Source organism: Oryzias latipes, chromosome 20 (genome assembly GCF_053564925.1).
Source record: "Oryzias latipes strain Hd-rR chromosome 20, Olatipes_Hd-rR_3.1".
NCBI classification, from domain to species: Eukaryota; Metazoa; Chordata; class Actinopteri; order Beloniformes; family Adrianichthyidae; genus Oryzias; species Oryzias latipes.
In genome coordinates, this window is record NC_136256.1 from 4,162,491 (window position 1) to 4,179,840 (window position 17,350).

Sequence of the window (17,350 nt, forward strand, 5' to 3'; positions counted from 1 at the left end):
GCGCCGTTTAAACCTCTGTCTGCTGTTGGTAGGAGTAAACCTGCTGGTGGGAACGGAGAACGGCCTGATGCTGCTGGATCGAAGCGGTCAGGGCAAAGTTTACAACCTGATCAATCGAAGGCGCTTCCAGCAGATGGACGTCCTGGAAGGACTCAACGTCCTGGTCACCATCTCAGGTGAGTGAACCAACTAGGAGGCGCCACATCAACACAAAAGCAGCAAATGTCTTATTTGAGGCAACATCTGCATCACCGCTTGTGTCTGCACATCAATCATTAGTCAATGATTGAAACACAGAACTCGTCCAAAAGTTGTGCATCCTGCTATGATGTCATCACGTGACAGGCGGAATCAATCTTTTCTGACATTATGAACATTTTCAACTAGCGTGAATTTTAGGGAACCAAAATAGGTAAATCCGTCCGTCGTAATCTGGACCTCGTGTTTCGTTTGGAGAACATAATCAAAGACTAAAGTCTTACTTTTCAGGCCCTAAAACTGCAGCACAACTGTTGAATGGGATGCAAAGTGTGGTAGAAAGAGGAATTTGAGAAATAATTCATGTTTGCTGCAAACCAGGGAAGAAGAACAAGCTGCGAGTTTATTACCTGTCGTGGTTGAGGAACAGGATATTACACAACGACCCTGAAGTGGAGAAAAAACAGGGTTGGATCACGGTTGGGGAACTGGAAGGCTCCGTGCACTACAAAGTTGGTATGAAAAGCATTTTCTCTGTGAGTTTTTGGTGAACATGTCTGAAAGCCAGGCTGGCTCAAACACTGAAACCCTGACTTTGTGTTTTCCTGCAGTGAAATATGAGAGGATCAAATTCTTGGTTATTGCTCTGAAGAACTCTGTTGAAATATACGCCTGGGCCCCCAAACCTTATCACAAGTTCATGGCCTTCAAGGTAACTGGAGCTCGGCAGAGGATGGACTCAGGTTACAGTCCTGAAGGATGAAGAAGTCATAAAAGCCAACAAGGCTTTTAGTGTGACTGCATTTGAAAACCCTTTCTAACAAGCCCCACTAATCCATCTTAAATTCCTATTCTGACCTAGAGAAGCTTGTGTAAATGTTTACATTTATCCAGAATAAAGCCATTTTGTGGATGGAATTTCGGGATTGTATTCAGAATAAAAGAGAGCACGGAGGAGGCACAGAAGTGCTTCCCGTGTTTTCAAAGACGTTCATGACTCTTTTCATCAGCTGGTGGATCTTCTGAAAATTGAGATTTAGGTGAATCCCTTAACATTGCAATAAAATGACAGAATAAGTGCGACTGGTCAGTTTTTGGCCAGAATCAGAGGAAACTCCAACAATGTGATCAACCACTGAGAGTGAATCATTCTGAACGTTTTCAGAAACAAATGTGAATGTTAGGAATTTATTTCTATGTTGGGTAATGCAGAAAATTCAGGCCTAAATGTGGACAGAGATGCAAATGTTTGGCCATGTTTGAATATTTCAGTACTTTCTTATAAACAAGCATTAAAAACAATTATGGGAGGAGCCGAAAGAGAATCAACTCAAAATCACCTGTATCTCTCTCAGTCTTTCACAGAGCTGCAACATCGCCCCCTGCTGGTTGACCTGACTGTGGAGGAAGGTCAAAGGTTGAAGGTCATTTATGGCTCCACCGTTGGCTTCCATGTCATTGATGTGGACTCTGGAAACCCCTACGACATCTACGTCCCCTCCCATGTAAGAAAGTGAGATCAGGAGATCTTTATGTTTAAATAAAGTCTTTTGAAGGAGGAAGTGTTTGGTTGAGTCTACCAGGAGGAGCGGCATTAAAATCCGCCGGTAAGGTAGAGTTGTTGGTTTCTGTGCAGCTCTCAGTCCTGTTGGTTCTGGTTTACTGAGGTCCATTTGCTGCTCCTGGTCGATCACATTAAAGCTGTAGGGCTTCTGAAATCCTGCTGAACCAGATGGGATGGAACTTGTGACACATTTTGGTTGTTGTGGTTATGGTTGCAACACATCCTGACTTTGTAAAACTGCTCTCAGCAAAGTTTCTGCTGACCTACTAACCCAGCCTGTAGCGGTAGGGGGGCGGGGGGCTGTTTGCCGGTCGCATTGGGTTAGAACCACAGCAGTTCTGAGCGCTGTCCATCCAGCAAAAGCTTGTAGATCGTAATTTCAACTAAAGGTCTTGGCAAAGTGTTGCATTTTGAATTTTGGGCTGACCCTCTGTCTGGTTATTTACGTAAATTTACTAAAGCGCAGCAGAATAGTAGACTTCGCCTTTAATCCTGCGTGCCGCCCGCCATACAGCCATGGCGGGAAGTGTCCGGTGCGACCACATTGGCTAGAGGGACACTGATGAAAGGTAAACTCACCGCCTGTGAGTCTGGACATTGAACAAGCTAACAGTAGCTAATACAGTCATGTAGCGCCCCCCGTTGATAAAAAAAGTCTCATTCATCCAGGTTACGTTTTGACATTAAAGTCTTCTTTTTGTAAAATGTTTCCCCACTCATCTGAATAACTTCATCAGTCTCTCATACAGTATGTGTAAAGGTGAACGAACGAATCAAAAATGAACTTATTCAGTAACTAGTGAGTGAGGCAGAGAGGACAAGGATCTGCACAAAAGAAGGGGTTAATTCTGATGAATGAGTGCTGGAGCAGGTGAGTCAGTGTCCTCCTTTAACCCCAGTCCGGTAACAGCCTGATGAATGAGAGAAGGAAACAGTAACCATGACAACCGCCTCACATGGCTTTTGGCAGTCGGGAATCACACTGTGCTGGTGTCTGCTTCCATGGGTACCGTGTGGCGGAGGAAACGGTTATTTAATCTTGCAACCTCAGGAATGAATAGGTGTTTGTAACGCATCTGTAACTCCTGCCCCCCCACAACTGTCCATGTGTCCTTCTGCCAGATTCAAGGTCAGGTGACCCCACACGCCATCGTGGTTTTACCCAAGACAGACGGCATGGAGATGCTGCTGTGCTACGAGGATGAAGGCGTCTACGTCAACACCTACGGACGCATCACTAAAGACGTGGTGCTGCAGTGGGGGGAGATGCCCACCTCTGTGGGTACGTACGTCAACCAATCAGAATGCCCTTCACTAAACCCTTCTTCTCACCTGTTGGAGGTGTTTGTTAACAAAATGCAGCAGGTTTAGGGTGATGAGAACGCGTCAGATCTGTTCCATCTGTTTTGATGATAAATACATTGAAGCACAGACTTTTCCTTTTAGGAGGTTTAGATTCATGCTGGATTTCATCCAAACAAACTTTAGTAATCCAAGACAAAAGGTTATGGCTAAAGTACAAAAATTAAACATGACCTATAGGCTCAGAGAAGGCCCTCAAATGTTTAAAAAACAAAACAAATGAACGCAATCTTTAAATCTCACCAAATAAATTCATTTGAAGATTTTATACACTTGATAGAAGACACAACAAGTAGCTTTTCATCAGCACGTTTATTTATTTGCCAGATTTATTTGTTAATTATAACTGAGCAATGTCTCATATGTGATTACAAAACCTGAAAACTAGTTGTGTTATCTGAAAGAAAAACATATTTTGTTTTTGATCAATGAAAAGAAAGATCATCAAACGCTTGTCATTTCAAAAATGAGCAAATTTTCACACAAACATAGCAGGCATCCCGGCCATGTGTCAATCAAGACACCACAGCTCAGCTTTAGCTCAGCGAACTGGAAACATTTTGAATAGAAATCTCTCCCCATGGCATGGATCTATTCAATCAAGGACAGGAGCCGAAGTGAAAGTGTGGACTGTCACATTACAGTGGAGTCTCACTGGATTCTCTAAGGAGGCCCTCTAGTGGCTGCATAGTGAAGTGTGTTGACTTCACTTTCTGTTTCACACCTGAAGAAGGAAGGGAAAGAGCAGCCCCTCATTTTGACCCCAATGTGGGGCTTTTGCTGGAGAAAAAGGAGTCAAACTCCAACATCTAACCTATCAGAAACGTCTGCCATTGTGTGAAGAGCAGAAGCTTCCGTTCCATCCCCTCTGTGCTTATCCCTGCAGCCTACATCCACTCCAACCAGATCATGGGCTGGGGAGAAAAAGCCATCGAGATCCGCTCTGTGGAGACTGGACACCTTGACGGAGTTTTCATGCACAAGCGAGCTCAGCGACTGAAGTTCCTGACGGAAAGAAACGACAAGGTGAGGCCGTCCAGTCCTTCGTCTCAACACTCATCAGCTTGTCTGGGTTTGGAACCTTTACAGCACAAAAACTGTCCTCACTTTGACAAATGAAATCTACTGGAGTAGAAAGACAACAGGGTGTAATTTCCATCACTGCAGGACTATTTTAGGTCTCAAGACCAGATAAGTCTCTCCAGGTTTTTGAGCTAATCTTGTAGTTCAGGAGGTGGGATAGCGTTGTCATGCTAAAAACAGTTTTCTCTGAAAAACTCAGTGGGGGGAGTCATTGCTGGCCTGACAGTGAGTTCAAAATGAAGCAAAGAACGATCCTATTATTACCTCAGCAGTAGAACCTGGAATTCCTCCCAGGTCCTCCTCTCTCAGCCCCCTGCAGTGCAGATTCGCCTCTCGGTGTGGCGCCAGATGTCCATCAGAGCATGTCAGAGCGCCGCTATGGCAGCTGTTTTCATGGATGCTTTTAGCATCAGAGTAGCTGACATCTTCTCCAGTACTGTGACAAACAAATGCAGACTTAACCTTGATTCAAGTATGTATTGCATGATGATGAGAGATGGATGGAGACTGGATAGTTTTTTTTTTTTAAAACTGAAAAAAAAGTTTCAAATCCTCCTGATTCTAAACGACACAGGTGAATAAAAGGATTAAAAAACACTTTTATTTTCCTTGTCGGTGTGAAACTCAAATTCTGACTGAAATAAGTAAGTGATAACGGCCAACCAGGTGTCCATTATCACCTTCAATGGACATCCTGCAGCCAATCAAAATCTACTTTTTACCCAGACCATGATGTAAGAACCAAAAAACTCCTTTGCATGAAACCATCACTCCCTTAATTTAATGACCAAAGTCAGATAAAGAGATAAAGACATAATATTACAGAGGTGTGACGAATGCGGCTGAATAGCTAAGTTGGCTGTGTGCAGAACTGGCAAATGCTAAATCAGGGTTCGTTTCCCCAAAGACGCACTGAGCTTCATCCAGCTCCTCCCCCTTGTGGGTGCTGCCCATTTCATGACAAGAACCTAGAGCCGGCCTCAGCAGCCTGTCCGTATTTCACCCACGAGAGCAAACAACATCCAGACTGTTGCAAAGATGGGTGCGTATAGTGCATATAAAAGGAAATTGTTTTGCCGATGACCACTAGCCCAGTGGAGAAAGGAGATGTGTGTGTTTGTCTGGGAGGGGCGCTGGTCCAGACTCTTCTGCAACAAAAAAAGCTTTACAGCCGTACAGTTCTGATCCAGATTCCAGCTCAGACGAGGAAAACAAAGACGTTCATGGATCCGTTGGTCTGACAGTTGATGAATCATAATGGAGCGGAGCAGGGAGACTTTGGAATCCTGATTGTAGTTTCTACGTCACAACTACAAGCTTTTTAAGACGGCATTGTTTCATCTGCTTCTGATTTTAATAAAGAAATAATTAAAATACATTTTTACCTTAATTTTCTTTACATATGTTCTCCATCATGGGAAAAATGCTACAAGAACATGTGAAAACCACCAAAAACACAATTTTCATTAGAGTGGGTCTTGGGAGAAGGGGGGTCTCTGAATTGGGGCTTGAATTAAAAAATATTTAAGAAAACCAGGCTGATTTCCAAAAGCACATAATGAAGCAGTGCTCCCTGAGGGAGGGGCTGGGTCAGTTCGGGATGGTTTCTAGCAGTGGGTGTGGTCCTGATGTTGGTCTCTCTCCCTCATCCTGTAGGTTTTCTTCGCCTCTGTGCGATCCGGAGGCAGCAGTCAGGTCTTCTTCATGACCCTCAACAGAAGCTCCATGATGAACTGGTAACCTGTTCCTCCCTTTGACCCTGCAAGCCTCACCCTCCTCGCCGAGGCAAACAGGAGGAAGGCGTGTGTGTGTGTGTGTGTGTAAATGTGTGCGTTCCGAAGGACTAACAAAGCTGCTGAGTGGACTGAAGCTGCAGAGGCGAGGAACTCAGAAACCCTCCAAGTGTATTGGACATTGACAGTCCCTGGAAGAACGACAGTGACTCCACATCCTGTCATGGACATCTGCATGGGCTGATCCCGCCGCGCTCTGGGATCCAGCAGGGGGAGCTGTGGAGACGCTCTTGCGTAGCACATCAGTGACTCTCAGACACGGATTGCAGTGGATGGTGGGTGTCCAGACTGCAGCGGGTCCTGCTCTCATGATGGGAGCTCATCAAAGTAGCAGCAACAAAAGGTGCACACGTTTTTCTGCAGTTTCATCAGACCTGGGTTCATTTCACGAGGCTTTACACGTTCGGCTGCGTCACACGACAGTTGACAATCAGGAGAGGAATGCTGGGAAGTCCGTGAAAGTGTCAGCAGATGACTCTGTTTCACTAAGACCCCTGCAGCGCGACTGCTGTGACAAACATGGACCAGGAGGTTCAGTCCACCTGCTGAACACACGAACCATCATGTTAGGTTGCTCCTGCTTTCCTTTTAAAGGCTTTTTATACACCGTTCTAAGCCAGAGTTACATTGATGGTTCTGCACTGAGTATCATATTCAGTATGTGAGGCTGATCATCAACAGCTGAGTGTTCATGCATCCACTTTCTGTCTGATGCTTGGTGCAAACCATCCACTCATTCATTCCCTATAGAGCAGAGAGTTTACCGTCTGAAACCAGACTGGCCCACTTTTACTTATTTACAAACTGCATACCCACTTGCATGTGATGAAGGTAAAGAAACACACCAGACGTGTACATGTTATCACAGGCGTGCTGACTCCAGTCAGTCTGAACTGAACTAGAAGACAATTGTTCTTGTAGTCCGGCTTCTCTCCGTCCAGCGCCAACCATCTAGACCAGGGGTCCCCACATCCAGGCCTCGAGGGCCGGTGTCCTACATGTTTTCCAACCATTCTGCCATTCAAGCTCCTTATTGGCTAAACACACCTGATCCAGGTAATCAACAGCTGATAAAACAGGATGTCTGGAAAACCAGCAGGAATGAGGCCTGGATTTGGGGACCCCTGATCTAGACCCTGAGAGCGGCAGCTGCTGTTTCACCCCCAAACCGTAGGGGGCAGTGTGCCCTCTTTCCATTTGTTCACCATTCACTAGCAAATGAAAGAAGAAGGGTTTGTGGAAAAGGTGGAAGAAAAAAGAATTGAATGGAAGGTGTATTTGATTTTTTTTCCACTATGGTCTGTCTTGTAGAGGAACATGTCTGCAGTTTGGTTTGCATTGTGGTTTGAATCTGCACCGCTGAGAGCAATTGACAGGACACCATGTTTGTTTTTGTGTTTTGGAAGGTTTGTCTGTTTTCGTCTCAGCTGCTCACAGGCCTTCATGGAGTCACGTTTACCTGGAGGGGTTTTCCTCCTGGAGTCATTGCTCTCTGCAGTTCCCAGTCTCAGCCTCAGTGCGGAAGCACAAGAAACTCTTCCACCACAGCTGCCGTCACTTATCTAGGCCATCTTGAAAATTCAGTCAGAATAATTTGAGTATATTGAATCCATCTTGATGTAAATTGTTAATAATTTTTTTTCTTCGTTTGGTGTTTTTCTTGCATTTTTCTTTGGAGCGGCTGGAGATGACCCTGGTCTTTATATGAACCTAGACTAATCCAGTTTACCTTAACAGGAACAACTTCCATTAATCCTCTTGCTCTGCTCTCGTGGCCACGCCTCTTTGTGACAAACTGCATCTCCTTGTGTGGACACCAGGGGGCGGAATACATTTATAAATTTCAAGCCAGAGTAATGTATAGATTTCAGCTGAGCTGCTCTGGTCCCCCTAAAACACAAACACAATCCTGGTCATTATATCAAAGTGAGCTTTTGATGGATATAGCAAACATTTGCACTTATTTATAGAAGCAAAAATGCTGCAGCAGAAACTGGAGCGACAGCATGTCGGTCACAGTTTCTCAGCAGGAAATTATAAAGCAAAAATTGGCGGTGCATGTTTAGTCAGGAAAGGCTTTGAGTGAGACTAAAAACATATATATTATTTTTTTTAAGTGGTCATATACTGGTTTAGGGGTTTAATTGTATTAATTTCCCAACTTTCTTTTCATATTATTTTAAATATTTACATTTAGGTTTCTGAGCGATGGATCATGCTGCAAATGACAAGTCAACAAAATCAAACTGTGAGTTTGAGGCCTGAGAGACCTGCCTAAATCTGAAGATGCACAAACTTTATGAAAAGTAAGAGAAAACGTTGGTTTCTTAGCGTCCGATAACTGATGGTCTTGTTACAGGACAGTTGCTAGTCTGCTTTTATCTGGAATCTGCTTTTTGCTCAGAAATGCACAAAGCAAGAAACTAAAATCTCAGCGTCTCCAATAAAATAAAACAAAAAAAACATGAGTGTTTGGTATCACAGCACTGCTCTACAAAACCATTAGAACAAACATTTGCTGGAGCCTAAACGGCCGTCAGCACCGGGAGACACTCAGTGGTTTATCATTTACATGAGGAGCATCAGCGTTAGCTATATGGAGCAATGGATGTGACTCCTGCTGCATTTCATTCCAACTTTGCACACTTGTTTACACACTAAAATAGACAAATGGAGTGACCGGCACACATACCTGAGGGTGTATCTGTGTGCACGCGCCCACATGCACTATCCTGTGCTTCATCAAATAGCATTGAACCCATAAATCAATGAGATCTTTCTTTTTAATTTGAGACAGGTTTTCTGCTTGGAAAGTGAAACCTTTTTTCTGTCATTTGTTGCTGTTTATTCAATTGTACTATTTGCATGAGGGAATACTTGCTTTATCTGTCTTTAAATGCAAGTTTGAGGCAATACACTGGAGGGTTTGACTGTAAAAAGCTCCATGTTGAAACGTTTTGCGCACAACACTGAACATCTCTTAGCATCTGGGCTGTTATCCGCTCGGTAAGAGTCAGGATTGTACACTGCATAGTTACACATCTAACTTTTATATTCATTAGGTATGCAAAGAATGAGCAGGAGTGTCCCTTTTTTCAGAGTCCGGTTGACTCTAGATGGTGGTCATTGTGGTGATAAATGCAGCGTCGACGCTCCACGGCCAGCGGAGGCCTTTTACATGTGCAGGTTGTCCAGAAACATCCTGTGAATAAAGGTCAGGAGGCAGGATTTGCTTGAGAAACCATAGATTAGAAAGATATATACGCTAATAATTTTCATTATAACGATATCTTAGTGATCATTTTAGAGAAGGACAAAAGTAATGTTCACTTATCAAAGCTTAGTTGTCTTTCTACAGAATAGATAACATAGATATACTGTAAGAATTTCTTAAAAAAAATAAATACAATGTTTTTATTGTGGTATTCTTTGTATTTCAATTTTGTACGTATCAGGACTGTGAACATCCGTAAGACTGTCCGCCTGTGTGTGACTGTGAGTTTGAATGCTTGGGTGAGCAGGTGTGTGACATGCATGTGAGTGAATGCTTTCACTTTGGATCACTGAAACCTGTAAAGAGACGACCTCAGCCTGATGACACACGTCTGTGATGTTGGGAGTTCTTCAATAAATGTCCTCTCCTTGTACAGCAACAGCTGCTCTGCTGTCGTTCTTCCCCGCATGCAGGTCCACGCCCCCCTCTGAAGGAGAGAAGTGCCGTTTCCACAAGCCTCTCTGAGGAGGAGGAGGAGGAGGCTCAAGCTAAAGCTGGAAACATTTAAAACTCTTCTTTTCACCAGCAGGAGACGAAAATGTCCCAGTTCATCTTTACTGAGGCAGAAGTGAAGCTGTTATTTGGAAATAGAGATTTATGCAAGTGGGGAGGAACTTCAATTCAATAGAAACAAGCTTTGATTAACTATTAAGAATAAATAAAATATCTTCCTGATCAAAAAAGGATGAGCAGAAAATAAGTATAGACAGTTTAGTTCAATTTATGTATTGCTTTAGGAAAAAACAGCTTTACAGAAGACAAATTTTAGGAAATGTAATAAAGTAAAAATTTTATGCGAATTTATAGAAAACTTTTTTTAAAGGCATCTATTTTTGTGTTTTAATAGATTAAGAGAAAAATCCTAAACTGTTTATTCATTGTGTTATGGAATGATTCAAAACAAATAAATACTTACTAAAACATAACATGATCATATCACTTCCAATAGAGAAGAGATTATTTTTAACCTTTGTCAGAACAAATTACTGAAATGTTTTGTTACATTTTCAAAAGTTATGTTTTAAACAAAAGCTGTTTAGATTGAGACATGGTAGGTTTATTTTACTATACCATAAAAATGACTAAGTGCATCAGCGGACAACACACACGTGATGTCATTAAAACGGATCCGTCCATCATTCCAGTCCAATGTGTGGACAGACTTTGAATAAATTCATGTGACCATCCAGTGTCTAGAATGTTCTAAGAATGTTCCCTTTGGATTCTTTGGATGTGGAAAAACAACAGTGGTGAACTTTAGGAAACTAACATGTGAATGGATTTGACATTCATTCTAGTTTACTTGTTTGTTTGGACACAGATCTCATTTCCACTTGATGATCTGGAAGAAATCCAAGAATCTGGAAAACTGTTCAGTAGCAGGAATTTCTCTCTGAGTCTCACTGGTTGAGGTTTAGATAAAGATGATCTGGATCCATTTGAGGTCAGAGAATTGGATCATTCAAAGTTAACCAAACTCAACTACGAACCGTACCAGTGACCACAAATTACGATATGAATTTAATCTTTTTTGAATGAATTGTGGCACCCATACTATCATGTAAGCCTGATATAACCATGTAGGACAGTAAGGATACGAGATAACAGAAAACACTCATGACAGCAAGAGTGGAAAACACGACTAATGACAGATCCTTGTAGCATTAGGGTCAATCATATTTTTTTAAATACAGTAAAGAATTGTCGTAACATCAAGCCCACTTCTAATCATGTAAGTCTTGTAGGATGAACCTGGGGGCAGAGAGCAGTGTTTCTCTACCAGTGTGTCCCAGTACACTAGTGTGCAGTGACAGACAGTCAGGTGGACCAAGGGAATTTATTCAATTTCCCCCAATTATTAGTTTAAAGAGCATTTACCGTGGCCAGGAAATCTGCTCTGTTATTATCTGAACAGGACCAGGTTTTAATTAAAGACCATAAAATACTTTTTTATGCTTATTTGATTCTTATTCCAGACATGGTATATTAACTGTATATTGTACAGACTACAATGTTTTTGGTTTTCTTTTCTCCCATTTTGGATTGGCGGTTTGCCTTTCGGTTTTTCATCAAAGAAGCCATTATTTTTCAAAAATCTTAGAGAAAAAAAACATTGCCTTGGACTAATTTAACTTTACCTGACCAGATGTTGTAATAACATAACAGAATGTTGACGTTCCAACTCTGTAGCTGCATACATATATTGAGTCATTTCTGACTAAAGCATGCCAACAAGGGTTTTCCAATCATTAGATTTCTAAACTGTGTGTAAACAAATCAGAAAAACTAAAGTTATGTAATTATACCTAGTTATCAGATGTTTGTGGTCATGTAAACAGTCTCTCTCTCTCTCTGATTTTTTACACATTTTTGTTGATTCTTCTTTATTCTCTTTTATCAAGCTCAACACATTCCGTCTTTCAAAGTTTTTCCGTTTTAGATGTTCAGATAAAACAAATAAATACCTATTAAAGATGGAGACCCTGGTTGCCAGGTTTTGCGTAGATCTGGCATCCCTTTCTGCCTCGCTGCCACCGGAACACATAAACGCCCCACCTCCTCCCCTCTTCCTCCACAGATGCTGCAGTAAAGTTGGCCGCGCCTGCGCACTTTTGGTCCTCTTTTTCTTGGAAGGTAAGTGTGGTGTGGCGCGTGTTTCTGCCTTCAGGGACTAAATGTAAGAGTTTATCCGATTTTAGGAGAAGTCAATGCGGGTTCGGATGCTCCGGGGTAACAGCGCGCGGCCCCCTGAAGCTGCTGAGGAGTTTATTCGGGTTGCGTGTAGTCGCTGTCGGGGTGTGGGTGTCCATGTTCTAACCAGGCTCAGTCAAAGGGACATGCGGCCTTCAGCGGCGCGCTCGCTGGAAGTCGCTTGTCATTCTCAGCGCTGAAGACCGCGGGTTCGGCGCTCTCCCTCAGATGACTTCTGCATTCTCCGCGGGGCGAATCGTTTATCTTTACTGAACAGAATAAAAGTTAATGCTACCATTCAACGATTGTCTATATATTATTTGTGTCTGGACGTATTCGCAACTGAATGGGCGATTAGCATCGTTAGCCGCTGCTAGCATGGCGTTAGCTTGCGATTAGAAGGCTATTTGTGAAGCGGCACGGCGTGCTTACCGCCTCTGGACTTCGACGCTGCCGAAGTTTATTCTTCAGTCGAAAATGCAGCTTTCTAATGAAATCTCCCGGGAATTCTTTACAGATATGTTGGAGCGTGTAGGTTTTCTTTTTTAGCGTGCTCCAAACAGACCGCCACCGAGAGGCGAAGGCCTCCTTGCATGCTGGGATTCTTGTGAAATCACTCCGCTAATTTCCTCTTCAGAAGATAAATTAGCTTACAGCCGCGACCCGCGTCCTGTTTTTCGGTAACAGTTCGGGTTTGAGAGCTCGTGGGAGCCGCTTGGTTGTGCGCCGCGGAGGCTGGTAGATTAGTCCGCGGGCGCAGCCTCGTGTTGAGCCGGTTAGCTGTGCGCGTGCTTCCACGTTTCAGGGCGCAGCAGCCCGACAGGAACCAGGACGAACCCGAACGCAGGGCTGGTCCTTCGCAGCGCTCTTCTCCCGACCAGAGGAGCAGTCTGGACCCGCTGCAGTCCTGAAAACACACTTTAGGACTCTGTCATTGCAGTTCTTTAGCATGAGGGAAAGTCCCATTGACCTACATTTAGATTAATGCCTCGGTATTTCTATGAATACAAACTAGTTTTGAACGGGGGGGCACTGACATGAAAGCATAAAAATAAAGGTTACAGTTACCCCATTGATGCATATATTAACACATTTATTTAGAGTTAATATGAACCCATTTTAACCGATGATCGTATTATACAAACAAGATCAAACTTAGAAATAGCTTGTAACTTCAGTTGTTTTGGGTACATTTAAAGTATAGATTTTTTAAATCATGGACTTGATTTTGGATAAATTTACTGTTAATTTGTCTCCTCAGCGCCCCAGACCCATTGCACCATGGCAGATCCCGATCTTGACTTCACGACCGGTGAGTCTGGCGCCTCCGCCACCTACCCCATGCAGTGCTCTGCCCTGCGTAAGAACGGGTACGTGGTGCTGAAGGGCCGTCCCTGCAAAATCGTGGAGATGTCCACCTCCAAGACTGGCAAGCATGGGCATGCCAAGGTACAGTGGCTCTTTTTTCACTACTCTTCTTCACTACATTGACCCAAAATTGGAAGTTTAGATCGTAAAAGTCAGGGGTCTGAAGGGGGACGTGGCCCCCGGCCAGAGAGCAGACTGAGCTGAGGCTGGGAGGATCTCAGGTTTCAGAGCAGTGTGATCCATGCAGCATGAACCGCTGCTGTGGAGCAAAGTCATCCTGTTGGCTTCACAGTTCAGGATAATGAACTTAAGTGTCTAAACATGTCATCTTTCTTTTCTTCACATCTAAACATGTATTGACTCCCAATTGATCTCAATGCAGGTTAACCTGGTTGGTATTGACATCTTCACCAACAAGAAGTATGAAGATATGTGCCCCTCCACCCACAACATGGATGTTCCTTCCATCAAGAGGATAGACTATCAGGTACTGGCTCTGTCCAAGCGCGTGTGGAGCTTTCTCACACTGTGATCCACTGACTGTGACTGAGTTAGGGAGGTCATGTGACCACTGCCATCTGCGCTCCGCCACGTTTCCTTTAACCCGATGGCGAGCTGTGTTTGCATTCATTTCGCCATGTGAAAACGTTGCATAAACGGGGCTTAACTTGATGGTTTTTGGGGGCGTGTTTTGATGCCCACTCTTTACTAGATTTATTAATTTGCTTATTGCACCTGCAGATGTTCACAGGTCAAACATGTGGGTTCTTTAGAATTGGTCGGCTCTCATCCTTAATTTAAACAGTCAAAATGTGTAGACTGGATGAGTTGTGGTGATTTTTAGTTTGCAGCAACATGTTTGTTTCCTGGTAAGGCCAGTCTCCTCCACGTTCCCCCCGTCGTGGCCTTTTTGGCTAAAGTAAACATGGCCGACCCGGCACCAGAGGCAACGCTGCTGCATCACCTTTCCTGTAAACACTAGTTTGCACTTTCAATCCCCATGGCATGCATAAAACCGTTAGTTACTCTGTGAAGTAATAAACCATTTAAGAGAATCCCTCCTTTAGTTTTGCCAGACATAGTATGAGAAGATCAAACTTCTAAACTTGGATGCGGTTTTTGGTTTGGAATGACCCTGTGGTTGTTGATCCAGCAGACAAAGTGTTTCCATCCAGTTCAGACTTTTGTTGAGTGCCAGAATTGTCTTTTGCTTTGTGGCTCCTTCTTCTGTTGGCTGTACACCAGTACCTTCACACAAAGCCCCTTGAAGGGGGTTTTGCAGGTGAGCTACTGTCACAGCGCTCAGTTCAGAGATCAAAACAGCTGCTTCACATCCCAAGACAGTCGTAAACGTCTCTCCATCATGGCAGCTGTGGCTGTGGGGCTGCTGTCTGTCCGGATGCTGTCTTAAGGCCCGTTCACACCGGGACGAATTTCGTCCCGGTGTGAACGGGCGAAATTCGCCGGCGATTTTCGCCGACGTTTAACGCCTCGTGACTAAACATAGGGCACCAATGTGAGTGTGCACACCGACGTGAAAAAACGCCACGCGCCAAAGCGTCAAAAAAAAAAAACTCCTCGGGTTCGTTTTTTTTTTTTTTTTTTTTTTTTTTACGCGTCGCGTCGAAATCTATTCGACCAATGAGAATTGCGCTTTTGCACACGTGTCTGGAGCCTCTGAAGTTAAAGTTAAACACAACTTGGGGGCGCTCAAACACAAAACTGCCTTGCTGAGCACACATACCAGCGAAGAAGATAGACGCCAAGTAGCGTCTACACTGCAGCGAAGAAATAATGACGGACATTCTTAAATATCCCCGAACCAAACACCAGTTGGAGCTACTGGTGCTTGAAATATTCATGTTTTCTTTGTATGATTCTGAAAAGCGCGTAAATACTTGCTCTCTTCTTCTGAGTGAAAAGCGACTTTAAGAAGCGTAAAGTTGCGCAGCGCCACCTTGTGTACAGGAGTATTTCTGTTTACATTAAGCGCCATCTAATGTCAGGGAATGAAATTGCATGTTCGCTCGGCTCATCGTCAGCGAAAATCGCCTGGGTGTGAACACAAAAAACGTGGCGAAAAACGCCTGGCGAATATTCGTCCCGGTGTGTACGGGCCTTCAGTGTCTGGAGATAAACCTCTGAGGATGTTGTGACGCCTCCTTTATGAGCAGTGATGGAGTCAGGACTCTGATGTAAACATCAGCTTGAATTAAGATGATCTTACTCAACTGATTGAGGGGGCATTATAGGAATGCACTGAAACGCTGACACTTGCACTGTTTTTGCTGTGCTTAAATTGTGAATCGTTCAACATCACATAAAGGGTCTTCCATGGAAGTGTTAGGGCCTGGTTGCTGGTTTCATGGTTTGGTCTTCATGCAGGATGTTCCTTTGCGGCTTGCAGTGGTTCAGCTTCCATCCTCCTAACACTGAGCTGCTGGGCGTCTTTCATGTCACTCCTCTGCTTTGTAAAGGAGGATTCTCCCCCCAAAACATCCTTAATAGTGCAAATAAATCTGAAAATGTCTGTCAAGTTGGTTGGTTTTGCTGAAAGGCTAACGGTCCGCTTCCTCTGCAGCTGGTTAACATCAATGAAAACTACATGTCCTTGATGAGCGACAACGGTGACATCAGAGAGGATCTGCGTGTTCCCGAAAATGAAGTTGGCAAGGAAATTGAAGCAAAGTTTGAAGCGGGTGAAGAATTCATGGTAAGCCGGAATCTTTTACCTTGAGATGATGCCCGATCATTTGAATCCACCAGCAGTGAGCCCCCACCCGGTCTTCCAGTGCCCAGCTTTAATGGGTGGTGAGGGCATGGGGGGGGGGGCACGCGTGTCAGCTTTCAGATGATTGACTCGAACATGTTGTGTTGCCTGCAGGTCACCGTGATTTCTGCCATGGGGGAGGAATGTGCTGTCGCTACCAAGGTCTTGGCCAGCAAATAGGGAGATGGACTTTGCTGCCCGGACAACAAGCACCACCCACAACCAGTCTCTTGTATTCTCATTGGTTCTGTCACCAAAGCGTCGGCATTCACAGACAACCTCAATCATTCTGTTGATTAATCTTCTCCATGATCTTTATTTTTCTCCCCCCCTCCTCCCTTTTGTTCCTCTTCTGCATTGCTGTTGGGAATGTTCCACTGCAGCTCGCTGCGTGGTCCTCTGCCTGATCACTTTGGCAAAACATTTACTTTATATAAAAACAACTTCAAAAAGATCCACCAGTTGCTCATTCCTGCTTATTTTTTGCCTTTCAATGTGTTGGATTTGCCACTCACATTCCTGAATGTTGAAAAGACGACGGGATTCAGCTTTTGTATAATTCTCTTTTTTTTATATTTAGATTAAACATAGCAGGTCTTAAGCCTTTTAGGGGATCGGGGAGGGGGGCAGTTTGATGCTCAAAGGCAGCGGGAGGGGAGGGTTGTCCCGGTAGATGCTGAATTCTCATTTAGGTCGTCCCAGAAGCCAGCCTGCTTTCCAGAAAGGTGTTTGCTCTGGATTCAGTGGGCCAGAAATCTTGTTTTTTCTCCTGATCACTTGGATTTGTGGTGGCTAGCACTTAAAGGCACTTGAGGTCCCCCCCCCCCCTTTACCCCTTTACCCCAAGCATGTCAAATTTTCATCCCCAGGAAAGAGAAGCGTTTTGTTTTTTTTGTTTCCCCTCCTCCCCACAGTAACAGAAACGTCAGCGATTGGCCCTCGTGATGCCAGGCTTTCCTCTGTAGAGGTTTGAGGGACATGGCAGTCACCTGCGCCCCCCCCCCCCTCCCCATAAAACGCAGAGTGTTCTATTTTGTTTTAAGAGGCGTGAGTGTGTGTGTATGAGTGTGTCAGTGTGGGCCTCCGACATGTGGGGGGGGGGGGGCTTGCAGTGAGGTTTGTTTCGAGGGACTCGACCGGGTTGGAGGGTGGTTAAGTTGCAAACTTTTTGTTCACTCGAGGCCTTTGTCACCTGACTGGAGATGGGAAAAAATAAAACGATGATACAAATGGACAAAAATTGTAAA

The 17,350-nt window shown here is 44.1% G+C and overlaps 2 protein-coding genes and 1 long non-coding RNA gene across 31 annotated transcripts in view; 2 read left to right on the plus strand and 1 right to left on the minus strand.

The window, feature by feature from the left end:
- tnikb (TRAF2 and NCK interacting kinase b) overlaps positions 1-9,653 on the plus strand; it is a 72,629-nt gene extending 62,976 nt beyond the window's left edge. For all 28 annotated transcript variants that reach the window (XM_078938871.1, XM_078938879.1, XM_023949995.2 and 25 more), the window contains 7 exons: positions 33-176; positions 580-714; positions 810-910; positions 1,554-1,703; positions 2,885-3,044; positions 4,011-4,150; positions 5,864-9,653. In XM_078938871.1, the coding sequence (XP_078794997.1) occupies positions 33-176; positions 580-714; positions 810-910; positions 1,554-1,703; positions 2,885-3,044; positions 4,011-4,150; positions 5,864-5,947 (914 nt within the window). In that variant the 3' untranslated portion in view covers positions 5,948-9,653. The remainder of the gene's footprint in view (positions 1-32; positions 177-579; positions 715-809; positions 911-1,553; positions 1,704-2,884; positions 3,045-4,010; positions 4,151-5,863) is intronic.
- LOC144988460 (uncharacterized) lies at positions 9,394-11,872 on the minus strand. Its single transcript, XR_013652389.1, has 2 exons — positions 11,740-11,872; positions 9,394-9,735 (listed from the first exon to the last, which is right to left on the minus strand). It is a non-coding gene; the product is annotated as an uncharacterized LOC144988460 (long non-coding RNA).
- On the plus strand, positions 11,734-17,350 carry eif5a (eukaryotic translation initiation factor 5A). Of its 2 annotated transcripts, none has more exons than XM_023950011.1 (5): positions 11,734-11,908; positions 13,227-13,414; positions 13,716-13,820; positions 15,915-16,046; positions 16,218-17,350. In XM_023950011.1, the coding sequence occupies exons 1-5, from the start codon at positions 11,749-11,751 to the stop codon at positions 16,281-16,283; spliced, it is 651 nt and encodes a 216-aa protein (XP_023805779.1). In that variant the 5' UTR covers positions 11,734-11,748; the 3' UTR covers positions 16,284-17,350. The 2 variants fall into 2 exon arrangements, with proteins under 2 accessions (XP_023805779.1, XP_023805780.1); XM_023950012.2 differs by having other exon boundaries at positions 11,907-11,951.

Coding starts and splice junctions, on each gene's coding strand:
- eif5a (XM_023950011.1), top strand. CDS start 11,749: ATGGAGACCCTGGTTGCCAGGTTTTGCGTAGATCTGGCATCCCTTTCT. Junction 13,415..13,715: donor GCAAGCATGGGCATGCCAAG/GTACAGTGGCTC, acceptor ATCTCAATGCAG/GTTAACCTGGTTGGTATTGA. Junction 16,047..16,217: donor AAGCGGGTGAAGAATTCATG/GTAAGCCGGAAT, acceptor TGTTGCCTGCAG/GTCACCGTGATTTCTGCCAT.